This window comes from Symphalangus syndactylus, chromosome 13 (assembly GCF_028878055.3).
Source record: "Symphalangus syndactylus isolate Jambi chromosome 13, NHGRI_mSymSyn1-v2.1_pri, whole genome shotgun sequence".
Classification (NCBI taxonomy): Eukaryota; Metazoa; Chordata; class Mammalia; order Primates; family Hylobatidae; genus Symphalangus; species Symphalangus syndactylus.
In genome coordinates this window covers 91,077,351-91,104,650 of record NC_072435.2, presented here as the reverse complement: position 1 = coordinate 91,104,650, position 27,300 = coordinate 91,077,351, and the positions used below count along the sequence as shown (strand labels likewise).

The 27,300-nt window shown below is 38.5% G+C and overlaps 1 protein-coding gene across 5 annotated transcripts in view; it reads left to right on the top strand.

Moving 5' to 3' along the window:
* Window positions 1–27,300, top strand: part of NTN4 (netrin 4) — a 132,120-nt gene that overhangs the window by 69,527 nt on the left and 35,293 nt on the right. For all 5 annotated transcript variants that reach the window (XM_063614268.1, XM_055238752.2, XM_055238750.2 and 2 more), the window contains exons 4-5: window positions 7,164–7,290; window positions 9,900–10,088. In XM_063614268.1, coding sequence (XP_063470338.1) covers window positions 7,164–7,290; window positions 9,900–10,088 — 316 coding nt within the window. The remainder of the gene's footprint in view (window positions 1–7,163; window positions 7,291–9,899; window positions 10,089–27,300) is intronic.

The following is a 27,300-nucleotide window of genomic DNA, read 5'->3' as shown; positions in this document are numbered from 1 at the left end:
ACTATTTGTTCCCTGCAAGGTCTTACAATCTAGTAGAGAGAGGCGGATAATGTATGATTCCCATGCTGTACACTAAATGCCGTTTTCTTAGGGAATTTGCATTGGCTCCATTCATGGTTTTTTCAGGTCTGTCCATCAGAGCAAGGTCTTGGCAAATTAGTGAAGTAGGCACAGTTTGTTTTTGGCTCCTCTCTCCCCTTAAGACATTCCCTTTCCCTCCTCCGGGAAGTCCCAGTTCTAGGATTGAAAACATGATTATAATCTCTGCTGACATGTTTTTGCTAATAATATGAGGATTTGCCCCTCCTGAGGGTAAATGCATTTTTGTAAGGAGGTCTTGAACCTAAAACATCATTCTAGAGCTAAAGGAATGAATTTCTACAGAAAGAATTTCAGGTTACAGCTTAGCTGGGGGAAATGAAGCCTTAAGTACTGGCTAATTTTTATTCTTTAATCATAATTGTTTTCACCCTATGCCTATCTTTATTTTATTGCCCATGCTTTTTTATAAGTGGGTTTCCTCTAGTGTTCAAGTATAGACCAAAGAATAAGCAGTAAAGCTTTTCATTTCTGCTTGCATTTTTACTACTTATATTATTGGGCAAGGGTTTGAAACACTCAGCCTTCAACCTATTTTGCCCCATTCTGACGGTAGGTTTCAGGCCTCCTTTTCACCAAACTCAATTATTATGCTTGATATTCACCATAGAACTTCTACTTCTTCTGTTAAATTAAAACATGCAAACCTTTAATGGGAAAGGGCATATTTTATTCATTAATGAAGAAACATGTTTTTATCACAATGCTTTCTATTCAAAGGTTGTGTTGTAGCATTTGTTGTGCATGTTTTTGTCCTGAATAAGAGCAGCAGGTTCTAACAGGCTAGCCCATTATTAGAATTTATTTCTTTTCATGAATAACAAGTTCATTATTTTAGAAGTTTAATCCTTTTCTCTAAAAGGGGCATACTATCTCTTTAGAAATTAATCAGTTTTTGCCTTCACATTTGGTCTTCAATTGCTGTATAGCGTTGTTTCACTCTCTAAATTATGTGTCATAGCTATAGATGTCCATGAATTGCTGCAGCTGCCGTTAAGGGGGCATTTTTCTATGGTCCATAGAATAAGCACTGTTGTATCCTCTTTTCACAAACATTTTTTTAAAGTTCCCATGATGGTCTAAGAGAATATTTATTTTCAATTGGAATTAAAAGTTGCATGGTAACGAATTGAAATAAAATCATATATATAAATAATAATGGCACAGTAGCACAAGGAAATTACTCAACTGATGAAATTCAAAGATTTCTGTGTACTTTGCTCTAAAACAAATCTTTTTTTTCATTAACTTTCATTATAATTTTTAGTAGGACATGATCAACAAGAGACTCAAACAATAGTTGTTCCTTTCTTTCTTGGAAAGCAATTGGGAAGCAAATTTTATCAGACATTCCTAGAATAATTTAGTTAATGTAAGTCCTTCAAAGCATTAACCAGGTGGATTTTCTGCTTTTGTAAGTCCATTATGGTCAACGTCTGTGGTAAACATCACTGGAGATAAAGTACATCTTTATTTGGGAGGAGGAACTAGAATAACATTTAGTCCAAGAGTACTGTAATCACAAGCAATGGGAAACATGCAATAGAGAGAGAAGAAAGCTGAAGGAGAGAAATAAAAAAGGATTATATTTATTTTCATTTAAGTATAGTCAATATAGATGAATGAAAGTCTGTCTTCAGAGACTATTAGTATTTATTTACTTTTCCATTTGTGTCACATTGGGTAGTTTCTGCAGGAAAGAGGAAATACTCTCTTAGCTCTTCCTTGTTTGATTTTCAGATGATTCCAGGAATGTTCTGCATTGGTGAAGTGGCAATAGGACCCAGCTATATGTCATTTAAGCCTAATCTGGGGGCTCAAAAAGGATTTTGGGTAGTTCCTGCAACCAAATAGTATTTACAATACAGAGAAACAGGCCTTGAAATCATAGAACCTTAAGACTAGAAGCAACCTAAAAGTTGTTTAAGCCAATCTTCCACCCAACGTTTAAATATTCTCCAACAATCTTGGTAAGCGTCCATCCCATATGCTTGATGCTGTCAATGACCAGCTTCCCACAACCTCCTGGCTGGTCAGTTTCAAACTCAACCACACGATTGCTGACTACTGAAAGCCTTCTGCCCCAAAAGGAAGGACAATGAAAAAGCAGCTTTTCTAGGCAAGTCCCATGTATCTTCCAGTTATGAATCTAAAAGATAATAATTTCCCCATTTCACCTCCCCCTGACCTAAATTCTTACGTCTCTTGCCTCAAATATGAGGAAATAATATTTTCTCTTCCATGCCTATTTGGCTTTAATATATGATATTATCACCAAAGTAAACAGCTCTTAACGAGCATGCTGTTCCAGTAATTCCTTGACTGACTGGTTCAATGTGTGTATGAGTCCCTTCCTGTAAGATAAATGTGCTAAAAATGACTGGCAAGTGCGTTAATATTAGTAGCAAATAAACTCAACTAAATACGAGTGTGAAAACTTTTGACATTGGCAGAGAAGAGTATTCTTAGCATAACAGGGAAGTTTATGGAAATCATAGAATATCCGAAATTCTATTCACCTCTTGGGTCATTAGAAGTTGTAGTTTTGCCGTTAAGGTAAATTACTCATTTTTTAATTAGATAACTAGACACCGCTTTTCTTCAACTAAACCTTAAATACATAATCCCATTTTCCTGCTCCTTATCTAGTTCATGTTTGTATACCAAACAAGAGCTATGTTTAAGCTATTACTAAAGTTTCCTTTTTCTGGGTTTGTTTTTTTTTTTTCAATGAAGACCTAGTTTTACTTGCACATTTTTCACGAGCATCAAATAGTGGATGATCTTTCAAGCTTGAACAGCAACAGTTGTATTGCTGAGGAAGGATTTCTTGTTTCAAATTGTCTAGGTAATGATTTACAGCTATTTTGGGTAATTCTCAAAATGACAGCTCCTTGAATTTTTCTGTAGCAGAAAAATTTGCTGGGCTAGCATCTTTCAGACCCTGGGAGGTTCATCCTAATTCTTGGCATGTGGGATCAAGGGAACGCTCTGAAATCCTAGCTGTAGAGGGAATTGACCTGTCCAACATTATCTTGTGATACATGTGAATGTTTGATGAGGTAACTCTAAATGTCTGAGGACTCCTGAGGCCTGGGATTTGTGGCAGGATGAACCCATGTGTTGGGTGATATTACGTATAGGCCTTAGGCTTTCCAAGACCAAACCTGATAAATTGAACCTAGGATGATGGTTGAGCACCTTTGAAGAGTACTCACAGTACTTTGCAGCATCTATCTTCATACAGTATTCAATAAATGGTTGTTAAAAAGTGGAAAAGAGGGCCAGGCATAGGGGCTCATGCCTGTGATCCCAACCCTTTAGGAGGCTGAGGTGGGAGGATCACTTGAGCCCAGGAATCGGAGACCAGCCTGGGCAATGTAGTGAAACCCTATCTTTACAAAAAATACAAAAATTAGCTGGGCATGGTGACATGTGCCTGTTGTCCAAGCTACTCGGAAGACTCAGATGGGAGGATCACTTCCACCCAGGAATTCAAGGTGTCAGTGATCTGTGATCACACCATTACACTTCAGCCTGGGCAACAAAGCAAGACCTTGTCTCTAAAAAAAATTAAAAATAAATAAGTAAAGTTAAAAAATGGAGAGGATGCAAAAAACCAGTACATAAGAATTAACATGATGTAACTGGAAAATCAGGAAAAAGAAATTAACAACCTTTTCAACTTCTGAATATTTTCAGAAAATACATGTGGGTGCCACTAGTTATTGTAAGGCATGAGCTGGGGGGAAAGCTGGAGAAGAAACCATAAAAGGAGAAAGGGAAGAAAGAACATAACAGGCAAGACAAGAGAGAGGTAGAAATAATTTTTTTTAAAAGAGAAGAAAAGAAAGTGTATTTAATATACCTTTCACATCATTTCCTTACTCAAAAATCTTCAATGGGTCTGCATTATTTACAGGATAAATTTCAGCCTCTTTAAGCTCATGTTTAGTGTGTTCCGTGATCTGGATTGAACCTACCTCTCGAACACATACCTCTGGTTTATTTATTGACTGTCCCTGACTATTCCTTTAGGGTTTTTATATTCTTGTCTTTGCTCCCCAAGGAAAATCCCATGTACCCTTCAGGACACAGACTCAGGGACTACACTTAGAAGTTTTATACAGACAGCACTAATTAACCTTGTTTTCTATCATGTTTACTTTACACCCCTTAACATTTTCCCTAATGCCCTCCTTAGATAGAACTCCCTTAACAGCAGGAACTCTGACTCCAATTCTATCAATTATTTATGTGTTTTTTATGTATGTTTTGCTTTTTTGTGTGTGGGTTTGTTTTTTTTTTTTTTTGACATGTAGGATTTAGACAATTACAAAACTGTTTTTCCTACTAGTCTCCATTGTGCTACTATGTAGTCTGCCAACTACATAAGGATGCCTTCATCTTACTAAATTCTTCAGCCTTGGAAGATTTTTCCTACACAGTCATTTTTTCAAAGACTCCCTTTTCTTTGAAATCAGCATTTAGTACTACAAGTAAAACAAAGAATCATCAACTTTCCTGAGAGCTTTTACAGAAATCTGCCACATAGAAGTTATTTGATTGACAAGAGTTTATATTTTTTCATGATGAGAGAGAACACTGAATTTAAAAAGGTTCAATAAAAGTAATATGACTGAGGCACCTCTACTTCATATATTTTATAATAAAAAATGGATAGGAAAAATCAGATACCCAGGAGCTAGGATGAAAAAAATCTCATTTTTATAGAGCAGTAGAAGTTGAATTCCTGCAGCTCTCAAAATTTAAGTGCAGATTTGTCTTTAGAGCTTACCTGGATGTGTGAATGGAGATTTGTAGTGAATCCTTATAATTCCATGGAATTTCGATACATAAACATTTCATATCAGAGAGCCATGAAGAGAAGGCCAAGAAGGTAGATTATTATAACTCAATTCATACTTGGGCATTCCAAGACCGAAACCAGTGAATTGAATCTATAGTATTAGTTGCATTTCTATAAAGAAAACTAACAAAAATGTTTGCAACATCATCTTTTTTCAAGAAGCCAATTTACCCTATTTTTAAAAAATCTATATACTCACTAATCCCTGAGAATTAGAAGAACTTCTATAATTTTCATGAAGCATGAAAACCTTACATGACAATACACTGAAATGAAATTTAGCAAGATGGCCACCAACATATTGCTTATGAAATTTTCCAGCTAACTCTTAGGCGTCATGTTCACTCACACGCAGCCCGAAGTCCTCTCAGCCCTGTGTGTAACTCCTGAACTTGGACATTATGTGAGCATAAGGCCCATAGCAGTCATATAGCACACTCGGATAATTGTACAGGCCATTTGCAGAGTGCCTCCACCAGTGGTAGGAAAGTATTAAAAGAAAGAAGGTCCTGGATGAGATGACACAAGTTACTTGAGTGTTATCTTAGGTCAAGTACATCAGTGTATCGGTGTGGCTGTTTTCAGGTTTGTTGAACTTTACCTTAGGGACTCATTTTGGTTTGGCGACTCTGAGCACATGTCATTTTTAGTAATTCATTTTTTGTCACAATCAAAATATTTCAGATGCATTGAAATAAACCTAGCTCACAGATTCTCCTTACACCTTGGCTCATTTTGTTTCCTTTTCCTGAAAAGTTTCTTCCCTTCTGTCTGTTAAAAATGCCACCCATGTGTCAAGGGCCAGCTCCAATCCCCACCTTTCTCATAAAGCCCTCTACAGCTGTCAACCTGTGGTGATTTCTGCATCTTTTGAACACCGGCATTATTTTGCTTCTTAGGTATTTGTTTATTGTCTTGTTTGTCTGTTATTTTCTTCTATGTAACTCTTTTTTCTCCAGCTATTATACATTTTATCTTTCTTAAAGACAGAAAAGTTTTCTAATGCTTTGTGTACCAAACATGGCCTAGCATAGTGACTCTCCCTTGTAGGTACCCATTAAATATTTGTTGACTAGTTGATATAATTTGTTACCTTTATGTTACCTTTAACACTGTTTCTCAAGGAAAAAATATAAAACCTCATAGATCCACACTTATGGACCCCATTCTGAGCTACTTTGCAAACCTTTCCTTTGTACAGTCATGACATCATGTAAATAAATAATCTTGGTACTGGAATGCATCTTGGTTGAAATTCATTGCAAGTCTCAGTTATTAGGAGATAGTTCAGATGATTCCAAATATTAATTTTTAGAAGTTATCAGTCAAACAATACAAAAAATATTAAAATTCCCATGTTTCTAAGAATTCTACTGAAGTATTTCTCTCTGGGAGAAATACTATTTAAATAAACCCTATACTACTCTGAACTATGGGGAGGGAAAAAAAAATGCCCAGTCATTAGGACAAACTGTATTCAAAGCCCTAACAATATACATATTTTGACCTTTCAATATTATTTCTGGAAAATACATTCAAAGGAAATAATTAAAGATGCACTCAAATACTTAGCTACAATGATATTCATTATAGCATTGAATATAATATATACATATATTTAAAAACCTAAATTACAATAAAATAGGTGGCCAGATAAATTAATTGTACATCATACAGGGGCGCCATTAGAGGGTGTATTATATGAGAATATTTAACAAAATGGAAAGATATTCACAATATATTATGTGAAAAAGGTTGTAAATATAATTTTTTTAAGTACTGGAAATATGTGCTCCAAATGTTGATATTAATGTCATTTTGCAATGAGATTATGGATTTCTAAACTTTCTAGAATGAAGGTATGTTACTTTTGCATAAAGAATTTTTAAAAATTAAAGATATTAAAAACTTAGCCAGTACTTTAGAATTCAAGTGCTTGCTCAGCCAGTACCTTAGAATTGCTCTGTAGGGTCATATACCTTTTGGCCAAGAAACTGTATTACTTAATCTTTTGAATTTTTCAAAAGATTATAAGACAAACTAAAGAAAGCATCTCTCCTCTTGATGGCTAACTTCTTCAGAAAAGTGAATGAACATCTTATGACTAAAGCCAATCCATGAGATCAGATTGTGGGAAGCAAGTTCTTCTTTGGCGACATTTGTGCTCATAGCTCTCACTTGATGTTGCTTGTAGGTCCATGGGAAGTGTATGTGTAAGCACAACACAGCAGGCAGCCACTGCCAGCACTGTGCCCCGTTATACAACGACCGGCCATGGGAGGCAGCTGATGGCAAAACGGGGGCTCCCAACGAGTGCAGAAGTAAGTAACAAGCCCACGATACTCAAAAGCTTTCTTTATAAAGTCAGCTTATCTGTGGACTCCTTGTTGTCTCTAGAAACACAACACAAAGTGGTAGGTGACAACAACAGAACCTACACAAACATAGCCATATCACTGCCCACTGAGGCTTCAGCCACTGAAAAGAGTTACTGTTCATTACATTGCCAATGTGACTGTTTTGCCAAGAATATGTTGCCTATTTGCTTGGACACTTTGTGGGAGCTAAGAACCCTTTTATAATTTGACATAATAAAAACAGGAGGGTGGCTCACACCTATAATTTCAGCACTTTGGGAGGCCGAGGAGGGTGGATCACTTGAGGCCAGGAGTTCAAGACCAGCCTGGCCAACATGGTGAAATCCCATCTCTACTAAAAATACAAAAAACAAACAAAAAAAAGAGAAAATTAGCCAGGCATGGTGGCATGCACCTGTAATCCCAGCTACTTGGGAGGGTGAGGCACGAGAATCACTTGAAACTGGGAGGTGGAGGTTGCAGTGAGCTGAGATCACACCACTGAACTCCATCCTGGGTGACAGAGGGAGACTCTGTCTCTAAATAAATAAATAAATAAATAAATAAATAAATAAAAACACGAGTAGACACAAGAACATCTGATTCTGTTGTACAATTACTCTCATTGCTGAGATGGTGAATTATAAACATGAAAATAGCTATTTTGAATTCAGTTCTCAAAACTACCCGATAAAGCAGGTGGTGTTAATCCCATTATAAAGATCAGGAAACTGAGGCTCAGTAAGATTAAGTGATTTGCCAAAGTTAGTAAATGATAGTTGGGACTTGATCCCAAGTCTCAAGACTCCAAATTAGGTACTTTTTCCCATAATACCACATTGCCTTTTTTTTCACTTTATGATGCTTGAAATGAAAGATTAGATTTGAAATTAAGCCAGTAAGTTAAGAATGAGATTTCCCTACGAGGACTAACTAACTTGAGGTTTGAGGCTGGAGATTAAATAGGAAGGTAAAAATATAGGAACATGAGCCATTTTTTTCTTTGCAATTTAAAATGTTCAGAGAAACGCGCGTGCCCATCACAATGTTAACACGCACAAACCTCTCTTTTACAAGATTTAAAAGCAGTTCTGTGGGTAAAATTGTGAGAAGTCTCTTCCCATACGTAATTTGGAGTCATAATTGATTTGTTTTTGTTTCTAGGAAATGTAAAGGATTTCCTGTAAGAATAAATCTTAAATTATCTTGTAATATACTTTTAAAAGATATGAATCTGGTCAGAATTTCATAACACATCAAGGAAACAATGAAAAACAATAGCACAAACATTTGCAAATACATTTGACCTCCACAAAAATCTGGATTCTTATTCTAAATCACTCATGAAGAGAATCTAAAGAATTTCTCCTGAATTCCTAGGGTGCCTTTCTAGGTCTTTCCACAGAAATCAGCTGCCTATCTAAATACATATAGAACACAGAGACGTGTCACTTGATGCTGTTGACTTATAATCTTAGAAATGCCTTTGAAGAATTGTTATATAATAAATACTGCAGGCCTCTTCTGTAAGAAAATTGAGGCTTCAATAGGAGTCCACCTTCCACTACCAGTTCAACAGCTGAAGAACAGTACTTCATGAAAAATAAATCAATCTACTTGCCAACTTACTAAGCTCTGTCCACCAGAAGCTTCCTTCCAGGCTCATTAGTAAGCATGAATTCATGCCTGCATCTGCAATATGAATGCTCATTTCCACATAAGGCCTGACAATCTCAGCTTTTCTTAGCAAGGACAGGAGACCCACAAGGATGACCCTTGAGAAGTAACAGGAATGGGAATTCTGAAGTGTTACCAAAAGAGAGGGTAAAAAACTGGTGGTCACTCCAGTAATCTTTCCATAATAAATGTCAACCCCCATTGGTAAGTTCATCATCATATCTCTGCCCAACTAGACAAATCTATACTTTGTTGATTTTCACGCATCTCCTGAAACTTATTTTTTTTTCATTAACAGCCTATAATGAAAAACTGGAAGGCTACACAAGAACTCTTTAAAAAAAAAAAAAGTAGTAACCTATTGAAATCAGAGAAAACAGGGTAAATGGGAATGCCGAGGCTAGATTTCTCAATGGATACCTTTCTATATTGCTTTGATTTTTGTATTGTTAACTACTCAGAAACTAAAACTAAACATTAACAATCAGTTTATCCTATTTTTATTTATTTTTATTTATTTATTTTGAGACAGAGTCACCCTGTCTCACCCAGGCTGGAGTGCAGTAGCGCAATCTCGGCTCACTGCAACCTCTGCCTCCTGGGTTCAAGCGATTTTCCTGCCTCAGCCTCCCAAGTAGCTGGGACTACAGGCATGTGTCACCATACCTGGCTAATTTATTTGCTTTTAGTAGAGATGGAGTTTCACCGTGTTGGCCAGGCTGGTCTCAAACTCCTGGCCTCAGGTGATCCACCCGTCTTGGCCTCCCACAAGTGCTGGGATTACAGGCGTGAGCCACCACGCCTGACCAAACTCATCCTATTTTTAACTACCTGAATATGAGATAACCTATCACTTTATTTTTACTTACGTTTCTCTCCATGCTTCTTATTTCCAGCCTGCAAGTGTAATGGGCATGCTGATACCTGTCACTTCGACGTTAATGTGTGGGAGGCATCAGGGAATCGTAGCGGTGGTGTCTGTGATGACTGTCAGCACAACACAGAAGGACAGCATTGCCAGAGGTGCAAGCCAGGCTTCTATCGTGACCTGCGGAGACCCTTCTCAGCTCCAGATGCCTGCAAACGTAAGTAACCTGTGGTTTCCAGAAAATAGGCTGATTTGTACAAGAGATGAATCTCTTTATCCCTCATTCTGCTAACCCAAGAGAAGGAGGTCATTGAGGTTCTCAGATAATACACTCACAGATATCACTTAATTTCTTCATCGATAAGAGACAAGAATTTTCAACCTGTTGGGTGAAAACAGTATAATATTCATCAAAATAATTTCCTTTCTCACTCTCCATAAAGTAAAATTATTTCCTGTAGCACCGCATTTTGGAAAACAGGATGACTAATAAAAGAGAAAAAAGAGTGATGAAGAGGGAGAGCTTTTTAAGATCTTAAGACTTTACTTGTGAGTAGAAGTAGGCAATAAATGGACTAAGCTGATGAAATAAAGGGTAGTTACTGCACTTGGGTTATTCTTTTACCTTAACAGTGAACTTAAACATGAAAAAAGACTAGTTTTGGTTTCCTTATAAATCCATTTTGATTGACACTGCTCTAATGTATCCTCTCTATCATAACTGATTTAGGAAATCATAATTTTATGCTCTCCCCAAAAATACTAAACTCTTATAGCATGGGTTCTGCTTTTTTATTGACATAACTCTGAGAAGAGGTTTATTTGGAGGCCAGGCATGGTGCCTTATGCCTGTAACACCAGCACTTTGGGAGGCTAAGGCAGGCAGATCACTTGAGCTTACAACTTTGAGACCAGCCTGGGCAACATGGCAAAACCCCGTCTCTACAAAAACTACAAAAATAGCTGGGCATGGTGCTGTATGCCTGTAGTTTTAGCTATTTGGGAGGCTGAGGTAGGAGGATGGCTTGAATCCAGGAGGCGGAGGTTGCAATGAGCTGAGATGGTGCCACTGCCCTCCAGCCTGAGCAATAGAGCCAAACCTTTCTAAAAAAAAAAAAAAGAGAGAGAGAGAGAGAGAGAAAGGAAAGGAAAGAAAATAAAAAGGGGTTTATTTGAAAAAAGAATAGAATTTGAAAAGATCTACCCAATTCATAGGACATTATCTGAAATATGTGAATATAAAGGGTGCATGCAGAGCTTACGTAAATGCCAAATGTGGATGAATAGCTCATCTAATCACATCAGTATTTACCGTCTATCAGCTCAGAAATCATTAGATAACAGAAGCCACTCAAGACTATTAATGGAGATTGATGATCATGCCCTTCCTTTCCCTACCAAGGACTCCATGTTCTAGCTCAAAAACAGTGACAGGAAGAAAGCACTACAATGGGAAATAAGCATTTAAAACCTTGGGGTTATTTGCGAGTTTTTTAAAAGAAAAACTATATTGCTCTTTAAAAGTATTTTTTAACATCAGGGAGAAGATATCAATGTGCAATTCGAACGGGCTTGCTTGTTAAAAGCTTTTTCTCTTAAATAATGGCAGATAAAATATAGTACTGCTCACTTTCCACACCAAGCTCCAAATCTGGATCTGTGTCATAATATTTCTCCCAGCATCCTGTTTTACTCCTTCTCCTTGTTTGTACTCAGACTTTGTAATATTTAATAGGTTTCAAACAGATGTAGATTCAATGCCTTCACTGCCAATTGCCAGCTGTGTGACCTTATGCCAGCTATTGAAGCTCTTCGGACTTCCCTTTCTTCATATGTAAAATTTCTGCCTGTAGTGTAATGAGAACTATATAAGACAAAGTATGTATATAAGATAAAAGGGTTAGCACATTGCCTATTGTAGAGTAAGCCCTCAAGAAACGAAAACTAGGCCAGGTGGGGTGGCTCGCATCTGTAATCACAGCACTCCGGGAGGCTGAGGTGGGAGGATCACTTGAGCCGAGGAGTTTGAGACTAGCCTGGGCAACAGAAGAAGACCCTGTCTCTATTTTTAATATTATATTTAAAAATAACAATAAAGAGGCCGGGCGCAGTGGCTCACGCCTGTAATTCCAGCACTTTAGGAGGCCGAGACGGGCGGATCACGAGATCAGGAGATCGAGACCATCCTGGCTAACACGGTGAAACCCCGTCTCTACTAAAAACACAAAAAATTAGCCGAGCGTGGTGGCGGGCGCCTGTAGTTCCAGCTACTCGGGAGGCTGAGGCAGAATAATGGCATGAACCCGGGATGCGGAGCTTGCAGTGAGCCGAGATTGTGCTACTGCACTCCAGCCAGGGCAACAGAGCAAGACTCCATCTCAAAAATAAATAAATAAATAAAATAACAATAAAGAAATAAAAATGAAAACTAGTATTATAATAACTGTCATGTCCTATAAGCCAGAAGGTGGAAAATAATACTATAGGGTTTCTACCCTTTATTGATCAAAAATACCTTATGCTAAAGATAGTTACTTCCTTAAAATCTGCAGCTCCTTAGGGTCTCAGATATAGATCCTAATCTCCATGTGCTAACAAAATGGTCTCTGCTTATAATATTGCTTCAACCTAGAACATAGTTAGTCCTGACACCATTTTGTACATAATATGTTTAAATGAATAGATATATATACGTGTGTATCCCATAGCCTCAGACCACTAGTAGAAATGTCTAAAAATGAGAATGTCTGAACTACTATGCAGATAAAAGAAGAAAAATAATTTGTCATTAACTTGGATAAGTTGTCTTGTAGGGCAACAGGTAACATTTTCAAAAAGATACTGTTATATAGCATTTCCTTGAAACAGTATGCTGTACAGTACACCTAATATGTTCATGTATTCATTCATCCAGTTACTTTTATTGAGGGCCTACTATGTGCCAGGTGCTTAAGATGCATCAGAAAATAAGACAAAGATCCTTGCCCTCAAGGAGCTTATATTCTGATAGAGGAGACAGACAAGAAATATAACTAATAAGTGAAATATACAGTATGTGAGAAGTTCATAAGGGCTAGTATCATCAAAGAAGAAAAAAATAAGAGGGAAGGGATCCAGGGAGCCAAGGGCTTGGGGTGGGAAGAGGAGTGGCAGGGTACAGTACGGGACAGGATGATGAGGGAGGCCCTAGCACTGGGAAGGTGAGATTTCAGCAAAGATTTGAAGACAGTGAAGAAGTTCGCCAAAGAGTTAACTGGGGAAAGAACATTCTAAGGAGAGGGAATACCTAAAGTGAACATCTTAAGACAGGAAGGTGCCTGATGTGACAAAGGAAATAACATGGGGGTCAGCGTGGCTGCATCAGAATGAGAGTTGGGGGTGTCAGGAGATGAGACTAGAGAGGTGACTGGGGAGGGGAGAAAATCTAATATGTACTGATGGGCCACTGTAAGTTCACCAGCTTTTACTTGGAGTAAAATGATGAGCCACAGCAAGGGTTTTCAGCAGAGAAGTGGCATGATCTGACTTAGTTTTCAAAAGACCGTTCTCGTGGTACACAAAGGCAGCTCAATTCATATTGAACTTGCACTTTCAGCATTCAGCTTTAGTTGAAGTTAGCAACCAAACTAGTGATTCTCAAAGCGTGGTTCTTGGACCAGCACCATCGGCATCACCTGGGAAATGTGTTAGACCTGCAAATTCTCGGGCCCTGAGACAGATCAACTGAATCAGAAATTCTGCAGATGGGGCCCAGCAATCTGAGTTTTCACAAGCCCTCCAGGTGATTCTGATGCACAGTAAAGTTTGAGAAACACTGATCTCAATAAAGCATGCACCCCTCCCCCCCAAATTTTACATTGGTTAACAAAGCCAGTTTCTAACATTTTGCTAACATTTGAGCCTCTTCTATGTGCTGGTGTAGCAAACAGCTAGTCACTTCCATTAGAATAAAGAGTAGAATACCAAGGGGAATAGTGCAAGAAAATGTTGGAGGATTGATTGGGGCTAGATTTTAGAGGGCCTTAACTGCCAACCTAAAAATGTTGGTATTTATTTTCTAGGGTACTAGGAGCCATCACAATAATTCAGTTAGTATAGTGTGATATATTTGCAATGTATTTTAATGATGTGTAGCTCAGATTAATTTCAAAGCATTACGTATTATTCATTGCATTTTACTTTACTGATTTTTAAATTGTTTGGCTTTGTAAATTCATAAGGTAGGTAAATGTACAAAGAACTAAAACAGATAAGGTCCTTTTATAGTGCCTAAGTCCAACCAATTAAAAACAGAAAAAAGAAAACATTTACTGGTAAAGTTGGAGCCAAAATAAATACCTTTTTGTTTATTTTGTTTTAGTTTTGTTTTTTGTTACTGTTCTATGTTCAAGCTATGGCTCATATTCTTAGTAAATGTAAAAAGGTCACCAGCCCTAGCTTTTTAAATCCTAGAACACTCATAGCTTCAGAGTTTTATAAAAAGAATATGAAAGAGGAGTTAGGAAAAAAAGTGACCTCTTGTTAGTAGTTACTGTTACTTATACAGCTCATCTAGAGACTTGTGCATAACAAGTTTTATAGGTTTTGGTTCCCAAACTACCAGGTCTGTGAAAAACATAAGTAAATTGTGAGAATGCAGCTAAAATTAAACAACACCCATAACTTTTTATTATTTTTTCAATCCACAAAAATGTCTGAACATTCATCAACGAACTTGAGCAATTAGAATATTTTTTAAAGCTTATTCTTTCACTCAACTCATTCTTATTCAGTGCTACTATGTGCTAGGTGTGCTAGTTCCTAGGAATTGCAACTGTAAGCAAAAGAGACACAGTCTTTTGACAAAGCTAACAAAGTCTAGTGAGTTATCTGTAATGTATACATACACATGTGTATATAGGCAACTAGTGGTATACACACACACACTCATACACAGAAGTATGGTAAGTATTGTGTTACAGAGTGTGGAGGGGAGCACATCAGAGGGGCAGTTAGCAGGAGTGGAGTGTTCTGAGTTTTGAAACCTGAGACCTGAAGTTTAATGGAAATTATCAAAGCATGAGTAGAGATATTCCCAGCAGAGAGAAAAATCAACAGGATTTGCCAAAAAGGAACAGAAGGAAGAAAGAATATAGCATATTCCGACAACTGAAAAAGGTTCAGAATGGCCATAGAGACAGGAAAGAGCAAGGAGGTGGTTAAAGCAGTGTGAGGATGGGGGAAGTAGAGCAGGTAAGTGGTTGGCTGAAAGTGCCTGCATCTTGGACATCTCAGTCAGGGAGCAAGAGTAACTCTCGAGTTGAACTACCAACAAGTAGCTGATAATCAGTCCATGTGCGTCATCTACTATAATTGCCTGGTTGATATTTATAGATATAGCCAAGTATATTTATAAATACCCAAGTACCAGAAGACCAAAGGCTCCAAAGTCATTTCAAGGAAAACTCCATCAAGACCACATTAAGGTACTCTTAAAAAAAATGCCCTGAAACGTAATAAGGTAATTGTAACATATTTGTCTGTAATTCTAACATGATTGTTAACAAATTTCTGATCCCCTTATGTTGTTATGGATTCACCTACATCTGGCTACTGAAAAACTTGAAGCTAAAAACTACTACTACTAAGTCATATTAGTAATCATTCCTAGTTAACAAATACTTGGATGGTACTTAATGCACCAAGTAGGAAAATTATGAAAATAACCAACACCAATTTAGTTCTTTTAGCATAACATATAGGAGGTAGATGGGTTCATAGGGAAGATCTGTATTTCTTTCTTTCTCTCTCCAGACAGCTCCCTGATCCCTGGGTAGGCTTCCCTAGGAAAGCCTATCTCCATTCACTTGATGACTATTCTAGGATACATTCGGGGCAGAGATGCCTGTGTCTGCTTCCCTAGCTTACGTTTCCTTACTGGCATCTGCTTCCAGAATATTATTCTGGTTCTTCTCTTCTCTTTTTCTGAGCCTGCAGTAGATCCCAACATTTATCAGCACATCCAGTTCTCTCTACCTACGTACTCTCTTCCTACGTTGTTTGATTGGCAGTATGTTTGAGAGCATTTTCATTACTCCTTAGTAGTATTTTCATATCATTAATTCCCTCCTTAGTAGATGTATACCTATGTCACCTTTTTGTCACTGCTTCAGTTATAACTGATAATAAAGCTTATGACAAATAAGTTAACATACTTAACATTTATTAAGTACCTATAATTACCAGATTTCATGTGAGGTACTAACAGCGATATTCTTATAGCTAGATGTTTTCCCCCCATTATTTCCCACTTTACTTTTATGAGGAAGGTAGTATTAAGAAAACAAGTTGATATTTTAAAAATTTAAGCTATTTCAGTATGTGGTTCCATCAACAACATGTACAATGTTATTCAAAATAACAATTTTATTATATTTATTTTACTGAGCTTACCAAGGCAGAAAAGCAAACTGCTACTCTGTGTGTGGTCTGCAGACCAGCCGCAATGGCATCATCTGGTTGCTGATTAGCAATGCAGAACCTCTGATCCCACCCCAGAGCTACTGAATCGTATTAAAGGTTCAGAGTAGCCAGGCATGATGGCGCACAGCTGACATCCCAGCTCCTCAGGAGGCTGAGGAGGGAGGATCACTTGAGCCTCGAAAATTCGAGGCTGCAGTGAGTTAGGATCATGCCACTGCACTCCAGCCTGGGCAGCAGAGAAATTTCCCATCTCTTAAAAATTTTTTTTAAGGTTGAGAGTGCTATTGAATGCTTTTCAACAAGGGTTCTATGCACTTAATCTACAGTTAAACTTTTCGGAGTTAGCCAGAACAGCCTAGTTAAGAAAACATCCAAATTAACGAAGGTGTACATCTCTATTTGTGTGCATATAGACTTAGAATATTTTAGAATAAATTATATAGAGGTTTACTGAGAAAAAATGGAAATCTGAATAAATATGTTTCTGTGGTACAGCATTTTCCAGAGTTTGATCTGCAGAGCTCTAATTCCATGAAATGTTAACAGAAATTATGTGAGGGGAAATTTTGCTATGGCCTTCAAATTTAGGAAATAAATTAATCAAAGGTTTCTTCACTTCAGGATGTCTCAGAGCCTAATATGCTAATGTTTGTTATAAACCTGTTTCGGAGTTTTGACATCTCTCCAATTTAACCAGAGAATGCTTTTCTTTCAAAGCATCTTTTGGGACCCGTGTTCTATGGCACACACTGGAAAATGTTGTTATACTGGCCATATCTATATGAAGACTTTACTTGGGAAGACACATCCTAGAAAATTTTTTTTCTATGTATTTGTTCCCCATTTCCAAGTGCTAGAGCCTACAAATGCATATCAAGGAAATAATGAAGCTTACATTTCTATCAGTGAAATAATCATAAACATAATATTAACTAGGCTTGGGCAATCTAGTCTATTGGACTGCCAGCAGTGAACATATGACAGCCCTTTTCTTCTTCTCTCTCTTCTTTTCCAGTTTTTATCTATCTTCTCAAAAGTTAGAACTGGTCCAGGAGTGGTGGCTCACACCTGTAATCCCAGCACTTTGGGAGGCCAAGGCCGGTGGATCACCTGAGGTCAGGAGTTCGAGACCAGCCTGGCTAACATGGTGAAACCCCGTCTCTACTAAAAATACAAAATTAGCCGAGCATGGTGGCGGGCACATGTAATCCCACCTGCTTAGGAGGCTGAGGCAGGAGAATCACTTGCACCTGGGAGGTGGAGGTTGCAGTGAGCCAAGACTGCACCATTGCACTCCAGACTGGGAGCCTCCAGAGCAAGACTATGTCTCAAAAAAAAAAAAAAAAAAAAAAAAAAAAAAACCATTGAAAACCTGAAGCAACAGCTGAGATAAATTTACTAGAAGCACATAAGTTGTAGCTCAGTTTAGTTCAGAAAACATTTATTGAGTGCTTCCCCTGTGTCAACACTAAGTCTGTGAAAATGAGAAGATCTTCCCTAAGAGATGTTACATTCTAGATGGGGAGAAATGTATAATAATAGATCATTTCAGTACTCTGTGGTGGTGATGATGATGACAATATCATAGCAATTGCTGACGTATGTTGAGTGCATACTATTTTCTGGTCACTATACAAAGGGCTGTGTATGTTTTCACTTTTTTAACTTTCACTAAAGCACTTTGATGTAGGTAACATTATTACCACTCATTTTACAAGAGGAAAGTGCAATGAAAAAGATACAGCAAGTGCCTTAGGGAGAGTGTGGGGGTGAGTGAGGACAATTTAGGGAAGACTTCTTTGAAAAGATCCCTCCCTACTTCTTAGATGGCTGTTTCTGTTTTTTCCTGTAAAATTGCTGAAACACAGTTTGTCCTGCTTTCCTTTTTTTTTTTTTTCTTTGGTTCTTTTGAGACGGAGTCTCTCCCTGTCACCCAGGCTGGAGTGCAATGGTGTAATCTTGGCTCACTACAACCTCTGCCTCCCAGGTTCAAATGATTCTCCTGCCTCAGCCACCCGAGCAGTTGGGATTACAGGCGCTCGTCACCATGCCCAGCTAATTTTTGTATTTTTAGTAGAGACAGGGTTTCCCTATGTTGGCCAGGCTGGTCTCGAACTCCTGACCTCAAGTGATTCACCTTCCTCGGCCTCCCAAAGTGCTGAGATTTCATGCATGAGCCACGGCGCCCAACCAGTCTGTCTAGCTTTCTAATCTCAGTCGTTTTTAATCAGTTGATCTAGAAAAGGAAACAAATTGATGATGTTCTTCCTCACAGCATCTATGATACATGTAATAAAATACTTACCTGGGCGTGTTGATTCATTCAACAAATATTGATGGCATTAATCTTGGGGTTTTGTTTGCAGTTAGGTAGCTAGTTTCCTGCCAGGTAAGCCAAGGACTTACTGGTTCCATGAATGTTCTAGGAGATTTTTTTTCCTCCCAGTCTCCTGAGAAACACCATGCTAAATGCTATGGTTCTTATGTGTACATTTTTACTTAATGGTTATAAATTCATCAAACCTGAAGAAATGAGGCCCTGAACCAAATCTTCTAGCCAATAGATTTATTTCTTGTGAGCAATTAAATCATCCCTGTTCTCACTTCCTCTGTATTTCAACCTTAATCAGAGTCTACTGTTGGGCCCAGCACAATCAACTACATATTACCATGCCAAGAAATCACTTCTGAGGATTCCAGGGATGTTGTTTGTTTTTTTAAGACTAGGGAGATCGCTGAAACTGAATTTATTTCTACAGCTTAGGAAAAAAAATTTTTTAAAGGACAGTGCATTTAAGGTCTGTAAACACAAGGGAAAACATGAATCTCTCCAGCTGAACCTAGGGCTGAGAACAGAAATGGAAGCTCAAAGTGACTCGTTGCTAAGGCACAGAAAGAAAAAGGGGAATGTAATTCTCACTGTGTACTGAGGCACTGTGAGGAATCTCATCTCTCTGTTCTAAAAGAGGATAGTCTCTTTTAGAGTAACTCACTTGAAACTCTAAAGTCACCTATGTGACTTTGGTAACCTGTAACACGGGTAGATTTTTCTATAGCAGGCATATTTTAAAAATGTGACAGCAGGGGTGATGGCTGACGCCTGTAATCTCAGCACTTTGGGAGGCCAAGGTGGGCAGATCACCTGAGGTCAGGAGTTCAAGACCAGCCTGGCCAACATGGTGAAACCCCGTCTCTACTAAAAATACAAAAATTAGTCAGGAATGGTGGGGGGTGCCTGTAGTCCCAGCTACTTGGGAGGCTGAGGCAGGAGAATCACTTGAACCCAGGAGGCGGAGGTTGCAATGAGCCAAGATTGCACCACTACACTCCAACCTGGGCAACAGAGGGAGACTCTGTCTCAGAAAAAAAAAAAAAAAAAAGAGAATAACCTTCCTAGACAATTGTGTACTGGCTTTTGCGCCAGTGTTCGTGGTGGGAGGGAACCCTAACCCGATTCACACCATTTAGCAATTTCTGTGGTTGAAACATTCTCACCATGGCCAGTTTCAAACTCTCAGGTCATTTTTCATCAGGAAGTCAGACTCAGACTCTGAGTCAAAAGTAGAATGGTTTGGACAAGGTCTTGCCTCCACTTCCACAGCCCCACTTTTCTCACCTGAAGTCATTGGTTCCCAAACCTGGCTGTGGGTCAGAATCACCAGGGAGCACTTACTCAAAATATGCAGTTTTAGAGTCCTGCCCAGAATACACTGAATCAGAATCTCCAACAGGGCGTCCGGACAGAAATCTGCATTCCTTTAAAAAGCATCGTTGGTGATTCTGATTCAGCCTTTTGGTCTCCTGGCCAGCATTTGAAAACCACTGCTTATAGCAGTCTTGTCTCTAGCATAAGCTCTCTTAAAAAAAAAAATTAATTAGCTGAGCATGATGGTGTGCACTTGTAGTCCCAGTAACTCAGGAGGCTGAGGCAGGAGGATCACTTGTGCCCAGGAGTTTGAGGCTGCAGTGAGCCATGATCACGCCACTGCACTGCACAACCAGGGTGGCAGAGTGAGACCCTAAGTAAAAAAAAAAAAAAAAAATCCTCACTTTAGAAGAATACACTGTTTGAAACAGGTGTTTAAGGAAATGCCGTATAACAGAATTAACTCTTTTTAGGAAACAACCAGTTAATTCCTTTGCAATAAATTTATTGACTTTTATGCCAAGACACATATTTTAAACTATTACATAGTCTTTCTCCATATTAAAAGAAAAATCAGAAAATGGAAAAGAAAGCAGAATTCATTCTCTGTCAATGTAAACAACCTCTTGAAAGATTGGCATGCCCTTCCTTCCTCCCTGATGGGCCAAAATAAATGTAGTCAATTGCCTTTTAGCACAGAGTGAATAAAAATAAACTTGGTCTCTCTGCCCTAAAACCCAAACCAAGCATTTACCAAGATAGCATCTGGTTTCATGGCTACCTACCCAAATGAACCAACTATCTTTGCAAAGAAAGGGTTATATGATCCAGATCTTTTTTTTTTCCTTCTTTCTGGCTTAGGTGAAAACTACTCAACTGATGGAGATGCAGGTGCTTTGGGTGGATGACTCTCTTGCCTCAGTCTCTATTGCCATTCTTCACACTCTACTCAAATAGCCCCTTCTCATGATGCTCTCAGGAAGAGTCTCTGCATTTCTGTTTGCACTGATCTCTGTTGAACAGTTATTTCATTTTACCTCTTGTATAGTGATGCTTTCATTTCAGTCTATCTTTCAAGTACAATTTTTACACTAATTAAGTCCAGAATACCTTACCACAATTACACATGTAAGAACACATAAGCACCTTTCATTTGTTTATTCTCATGCCTGTGAACCAGTCCGTTCCTTCCCAAAGGTTATTGAGGTCTCTTCAAATAGTAACTTGTGGGCTTTTTCTTTCAAATTGTAGGTTTGGCAAAGTCACATGAGTTCATTTTACACCATATAAACAACATAGACATCCTTGTTTTATATTGAAAGCAACTGTGAGTGATTCCAGCATAGAATCAATATGAAGTAACTGTTTGTGGAAACCACACTTTAAATAGAACAGTAACTTGGCAGTAATAGTTGGGAAACTTTAATCTCAGCATTTTTTTTTTTAAATCCAAGAAGTAAAACCAGAGTTTAAGAAGTGAGAGAAATAGAGAAAATAGATATGTCATAACATAATCATCATACTAAGGCAATCCTTTAAAAAGATTAAATAACACATATTGAAATTCACCAAAAAAGGAGAAGCTACGATTTTTTTTAATTTTTTATTTTTGTTTTTGAGGCAGAGTCTCACTCTATCGCCCAGGCTGGAGTGCAGTGGCATGAACATGGCTCATTGCAGCCTCAAACTCCTGGGCTCAAGCAATTCTCCCGCCTCAGCCTTCTGAGTAGCTGGGACTACAGGCATGTGCCATCATGCCCAACTAATTTTTTTATTTTTTATTTTTAGTATAGACAAGGTCTCACTATGTTGCCCAGGCTGGTCTTGAACTCCTGAGCTCAAGTGATCATCCCACCTTGGCCTCCTAAAGTGCTGGGATTACAGGCTGGAGCCACTACACCCAGGCAAAACTTTACCAATGTGACAAAATCAGTCACATTTGGGAAGAGAAGTGGACGAGGTCATGAAATTCTCTAAAATGTCTTCCAAGCAGAAAGTGGAATTCAGCAATTCACTGAATAAATAAATAGTATACCATTCTACTTTTGATGAGGACATGTAATAATCAAGCAAACAATTAGAAAATATCAAAATCTTCAGAAAGTCTGGACAAAATTAGAAGGAACATAAAGAAGAGAATGAGCATTTGGTGAATGGCTGTCATGGACCAGGCCTCATGCTAGGTAATTTAGCAATGTTTATGTGCTAAGTTATAGCTTTATGTGCTATATTTTCTATTTTACAAATGAAGACACTGAGACTTAAATTGATTACAGTTATCCCTGTTCCTCCATCTGCAGTATCCCTGAGGGATTGGTTCCAGGATCCCCGAGGATACCAAAATTCATGGATGCTCAAGTCCCTTATACGAAATGGCTTAGTATTTTCATATAACCTATGCACACCCCCATGTGTACTGTAAATCATCTCTAGGTTACTTATAATACCTAATACAATGTAAATGCTATGTAAATAGTTGTTATACTGTAGTGTTTAGTTGTATTGTTGTATTGCTATTTTTTATTGGGTTTCTTCTCAAATATTTTTGATCCGCAGTGGGTTGATTCTATGGATGCTGAATCCACAGATGTTGAGGGATGACTGTATATAATTTGCCCATGTTCACATAGCTGGTCAGTGCCAAGGCCGGGATTTGAACCCAGGTTAGTCTGACTACAAAGATCCAATGACCTACAAAGATCCAAAGAACTGTATTACACACTGTGACCCAGTTAATGACAACAGAATCAAAACCCAAAGGAAGAAATAATAAGATATATATTTTAAAGGCAAAAATAATTTTTAAAGAATCTAGAAAAAAAAAGTAAAAGCCTTTAGTTTTGTAAGGCCCTGCTTACTGATAAATAGCCATGTAGTATTTGAATCTAAAGAACTGAATTCATCCTAAGGAATCTTAGTACAGGAAAGATGGAAATGACTGGAGAATATTCCAGATAGGCCAACAAAAACCATCGAGAAAAGAGAGATACTAATGAATAAGTGTGAAAGATGATAAATATTGTCAGATTAACCAGGAAATTTCTCAAGGATACTACAGCAACTTTCTATAAATACTCAAAAGGTGTAAGGGGGAAGTAGAGGTGTGGCAAAAAATACTTTCCTTGAACAAAGAGTTCTAATTAATATAATTGGGTGAAAGGAATTTCAGATTGATTAATGTGAAAGAAATTTTGCTGCCAGTGAAAGGTACTTAGGGTGGAGAATGTCCCCTATCAAGTTAGAATAAATAACTTTTTTTTTTTTTTTGAGACAGGGTTTTTGCTCTGTCACCCAGGCTGAATGGAGTGCAATGGCATGATCACAGCTCACTGCAGCCTTGACCTCTTGGGTTTAAATAATCTTCCCATCTCAGCCTCTCGAGTAGTTAGGACTACACGCACATGCCACCACACTCAGCTAGTTTCTTTTTTTTATTTTTTGTAGAGAGGGGCTCTTGCAATGTTGCCCAGGCTGGTCTTGAACTCCTGGGCTCAAGTGAACCTCTGGCCTCAACCTCCTAAAGTACTGAGGTTACAGGTGTGAGCCACCACGCCTGGAAAGAACTTTTCTTACAAAAAATAAATAATAAAGCTGGACTGACTGAAGCATTAAATATAGGATATAGTCTTGCTCTGGGAAGGTGCAGAACAATCTGCTTTGTTTTGACCATTTGAGTTTATCATAGATTTTTTTGGGGTGGTTTTCTGTTTCTAGTATCCAGTATCCAGTATTGCAATCCTGTGATATTAAGATACTATTAATAGAAACCTATAAAGAGTAGTATGGACCTTCTAGGAGGTTCATCAAAATATAAAATCATTTCATGGTTGTTGCTTATTAAGAGGCACATTCATTTATTAATGCAACAAAGATCAGTGAGTTGCTAAAATGGGTCAGGCATTGTCCTAGGTTTGGGGGATACAGTGATAAAAAGATGTGGTTCCTATCCTCTAGCCCTTCACAATGTACTACAGTGACAACAGTGAGGTGAAAAATCAGAACAAGATTATTGGAGGCCAAAAGATCATCAATTACTAAGAAATATTTTTTAAATGACACAAATCATTCAATTTAAAAAACTCAACCTAGATTTATTCAGTGCCTCTCATGTGGCAGGCCTATTCTAGTCACTATCTACACAACAAAATAGTCTCTATCCTCATGGAAATAGACTCTAAATAAATTTACCCAAGTTAATATGTAATTAAAAGCTATAATAAGTGTTGTAAAAAAAAAAAAAAAAAAAGGAGAGCATGACAGATCATGGCAGGATGAATCGCGTCAGTTCAAAGGCAAGACTGAAGATAGACATAGTCAATAGGGTTTGTTTCTCCAAAGGAAAAAGGAGCTAGGGATAACTCCAGTTCCTGGCTAGGTGCCTGCATGGATTGGAAATACAGGAGGCTGAACAGGTGGAAAAATGAAGGGAAGGGAAGGGAAGGGAAGGGAAGGGAAGGGAAGGGAAGGGAAGGGAAGGGAAGGGAAGGGAAGGGAGGAAGGGAGGGAGGGAGGGAGGGAGGAAGGAAGGAAGGAAGGAAGGAAGGAAGGAAGGAAGGAAGGAAGGAAGGAAGGAAGGGAGGAAGGAAAAGGGGAAGGGGAAGAAAAGGAAAGAGGGAGGGAGGGAAAGAAAGAAAAGAGAAAAGAAGAGAGGGAGGGAAGGAGGGAGGGAGAGAATGGTGCACCCAAACTTTCCTGTGAAAAAATATGTCTGTATATGCAAAAGTGCTTTCTTCAGTTATAATTGAAGTAGCAAATCAGGAATATAAAATTGGCTTTTTAGCTGCCTAAGATCTCTTAGATATACCCAGGAATAAATAGTAACTGGCCCAGCTATAACTAGTAAACAGGAAAGGAATGATACAGAAATTAAATAGGGAATCTGAGCAGTAGTCACATAGCAAAGCATTAAAAATAAAGGATATGGCTGGGCGCCTGTAATCCCAGCATTTTGGGAGGCTGAGGCGGCAGATCACTTGAGGTCAGGAGTTCAAGACCAGCCTGGCCAACATGGTGAAACCTTGTCTCTACTAAAAATACAAAAATTAGCCAGGTGTGGTGGCATACACCTGTAACCCCAGCTACTCAGGAGGCTGAGGCATGAGAATCACTTGAACCCAGGAGGTGGAGGTTGCAGTAAACCAAGATCACGCCATTGCACTCCAGCCTGGGCGACAGAGCAAGACTTGTCTCAAAATAAAATAAAATAAAGGCTATGACTTTTGTATTTATTTGCATTATGCATTTAAATGTGTATAGAAGACAGGAAACATACTTAAATACTGTACATTTATTTTTTAAAGCTTTAGAGGCAGATCTCATGCATCCTACCCCTCTTTTAGGTAGAATGTACAAAAACTCAGGAGACACTGAACTTCAGTAAATGAAAGGCAAATCATAATTCAGATTGTTTTCTTATTAGACTGATTCAAGCATATTTTTTTTTTTTTTGAGATCTCGCTCTGTCACCCAGGTTAGTGTGCAGCGGCGTGATCTCAGCTCACTGCAACCTCCACCTCCCGGGTTCAAACAATTCTTGTGCCTCATCTTCCCAAGTAGCTGGGATTACAGGTTTGCACCACCACGCCCAGCTAATTTTTGTATTTTGAGTAGAGACGGGGTTTCACCATGATGACCAGACTGGTCTTGAACTCCTGGCCTCAAGTGATTTACCTGCCTTGGCCTCCCAAAGTGCTGGGATTACAGGCGTGAGCCATCACGCCTGGCCATAATTTGATTTGAAATTAAATGCCCCTTGAATATTGTGGAACTAGCTACCATTGAACATAATGTATATAACATTGCAAGGATCAATAGAAAAATGTTCCCTAGGGTAGTAAAGGGGTACCATATGGCCTTTCACAGAGTAAAGCACATTTACAACTTTTTCTTATTTTTTTTTATAGCTTTTCATCCACTAGCAAAAATAGTTGATAGCAGAAGGAAAGAATAAAACAGTGCCAAAAAGAAAAAAAGATAAAAGATCTCATTTTTTCTACTATTTAACTTCACACTTTATTTATATATAACAGTTCAAATTGTGTCCTTTCTTCTTAAAGCTGTGTCTCGAAATCATCTCCCGTAAGTCCCCTTTGCTCTAAGAATTCAGCAGGCAGCTGGGCAGCTTTTGGAATGACTTCGCTATTAAAAATCCCCCTCAGAAATTCCGTAGGGCCTTGGCCTTTTCAGGAGAAAACAATTGTTGGGAGCCTGGAGGTGCTGCCGAGGGAGTGGCCGCACCGAGGGAGTGGCTGCCGGAGTCGTGGTGAAAGATCTTGACAAGCAGCTTCTTTCCCAGCTAAGGGCCTTGAACTTTGAGTTCTAGTTTTAGAAAAGCTAAATCAGGAGCAAATACTTTTAGGGTATTTTTCTCCCAGTGTGGCTTTTATAACAAAATAACAAAAGTTAGAGCCATCAGGTAATATTAAGGGAGGCCAGTGTCAGAGCGGTAAGATGCTGAATTCCATTGGTGGTTTCAACAGTGAGCCTGAGATCACAGATCACTCCCTCAGTGGAAGACAGGCCGACTCCTAGAGTTCTAGTGGAAGGTGGGAATAAAGATGAACCGGCAGCAATTACCTCCTTTGATTCCACCATCAAAGGCTATAGCAATCCCTTCAGAATAAAGGGAGCCATAATGGTTCCATTATGTTCCTGTTTTGTGCTTATGTTTGTATACTTTTTATATTCATGCAGGTTGGTCGCTGTGACTCTTGTCCTATATGACATTTCAGGGCAGCAGGACCATAGATCACACCCTCCTTTTTTTCAACATACTCTGATCCACAAAATGAGAGTAATAGGTTAATTTTTTTTCTTTTTTTTGAGACAGGGTCTCACTCTTATCATCCAGGCTGGAGTGCAGTGGCATGATCTCGGCTCACTGCAGCCTCCGCTTCCCAGGTTCAAGCAATTCTCCTGCCTCAGCCTCCTGAGTATTTGGGATTACAGGGACGCACCACCATACCCAGCTGTTTTTGTGTTTTTAGTAGAGACGGACTTTTGCCATGTTTCTCAGGCTGGTCTCGAAATCCTGACCTTAAGCAATCTGCCTGTCTCGTCCTCTCAAAGTGCTGTGATTCCAGGCATGAGCTTCCACACCTGGCCAATAGGTTAATTTTTTTTGTCCAAGGAAAGGAATGTATAACAGGAGAGTAACTTAATTCCATAGAACTTAGAGTAGTCAAGAAAGCAGTATTCCTCTCTGATACAAAGGCAAGGAGGCTGTTTTGAAAGCCAGTTAGATCATTAGTTTCCTTTTAAAAAAACCCATATCTACAATGAGGCAGTTCGTTGCTCCTGTATTCTCATGCACCCTGAACTA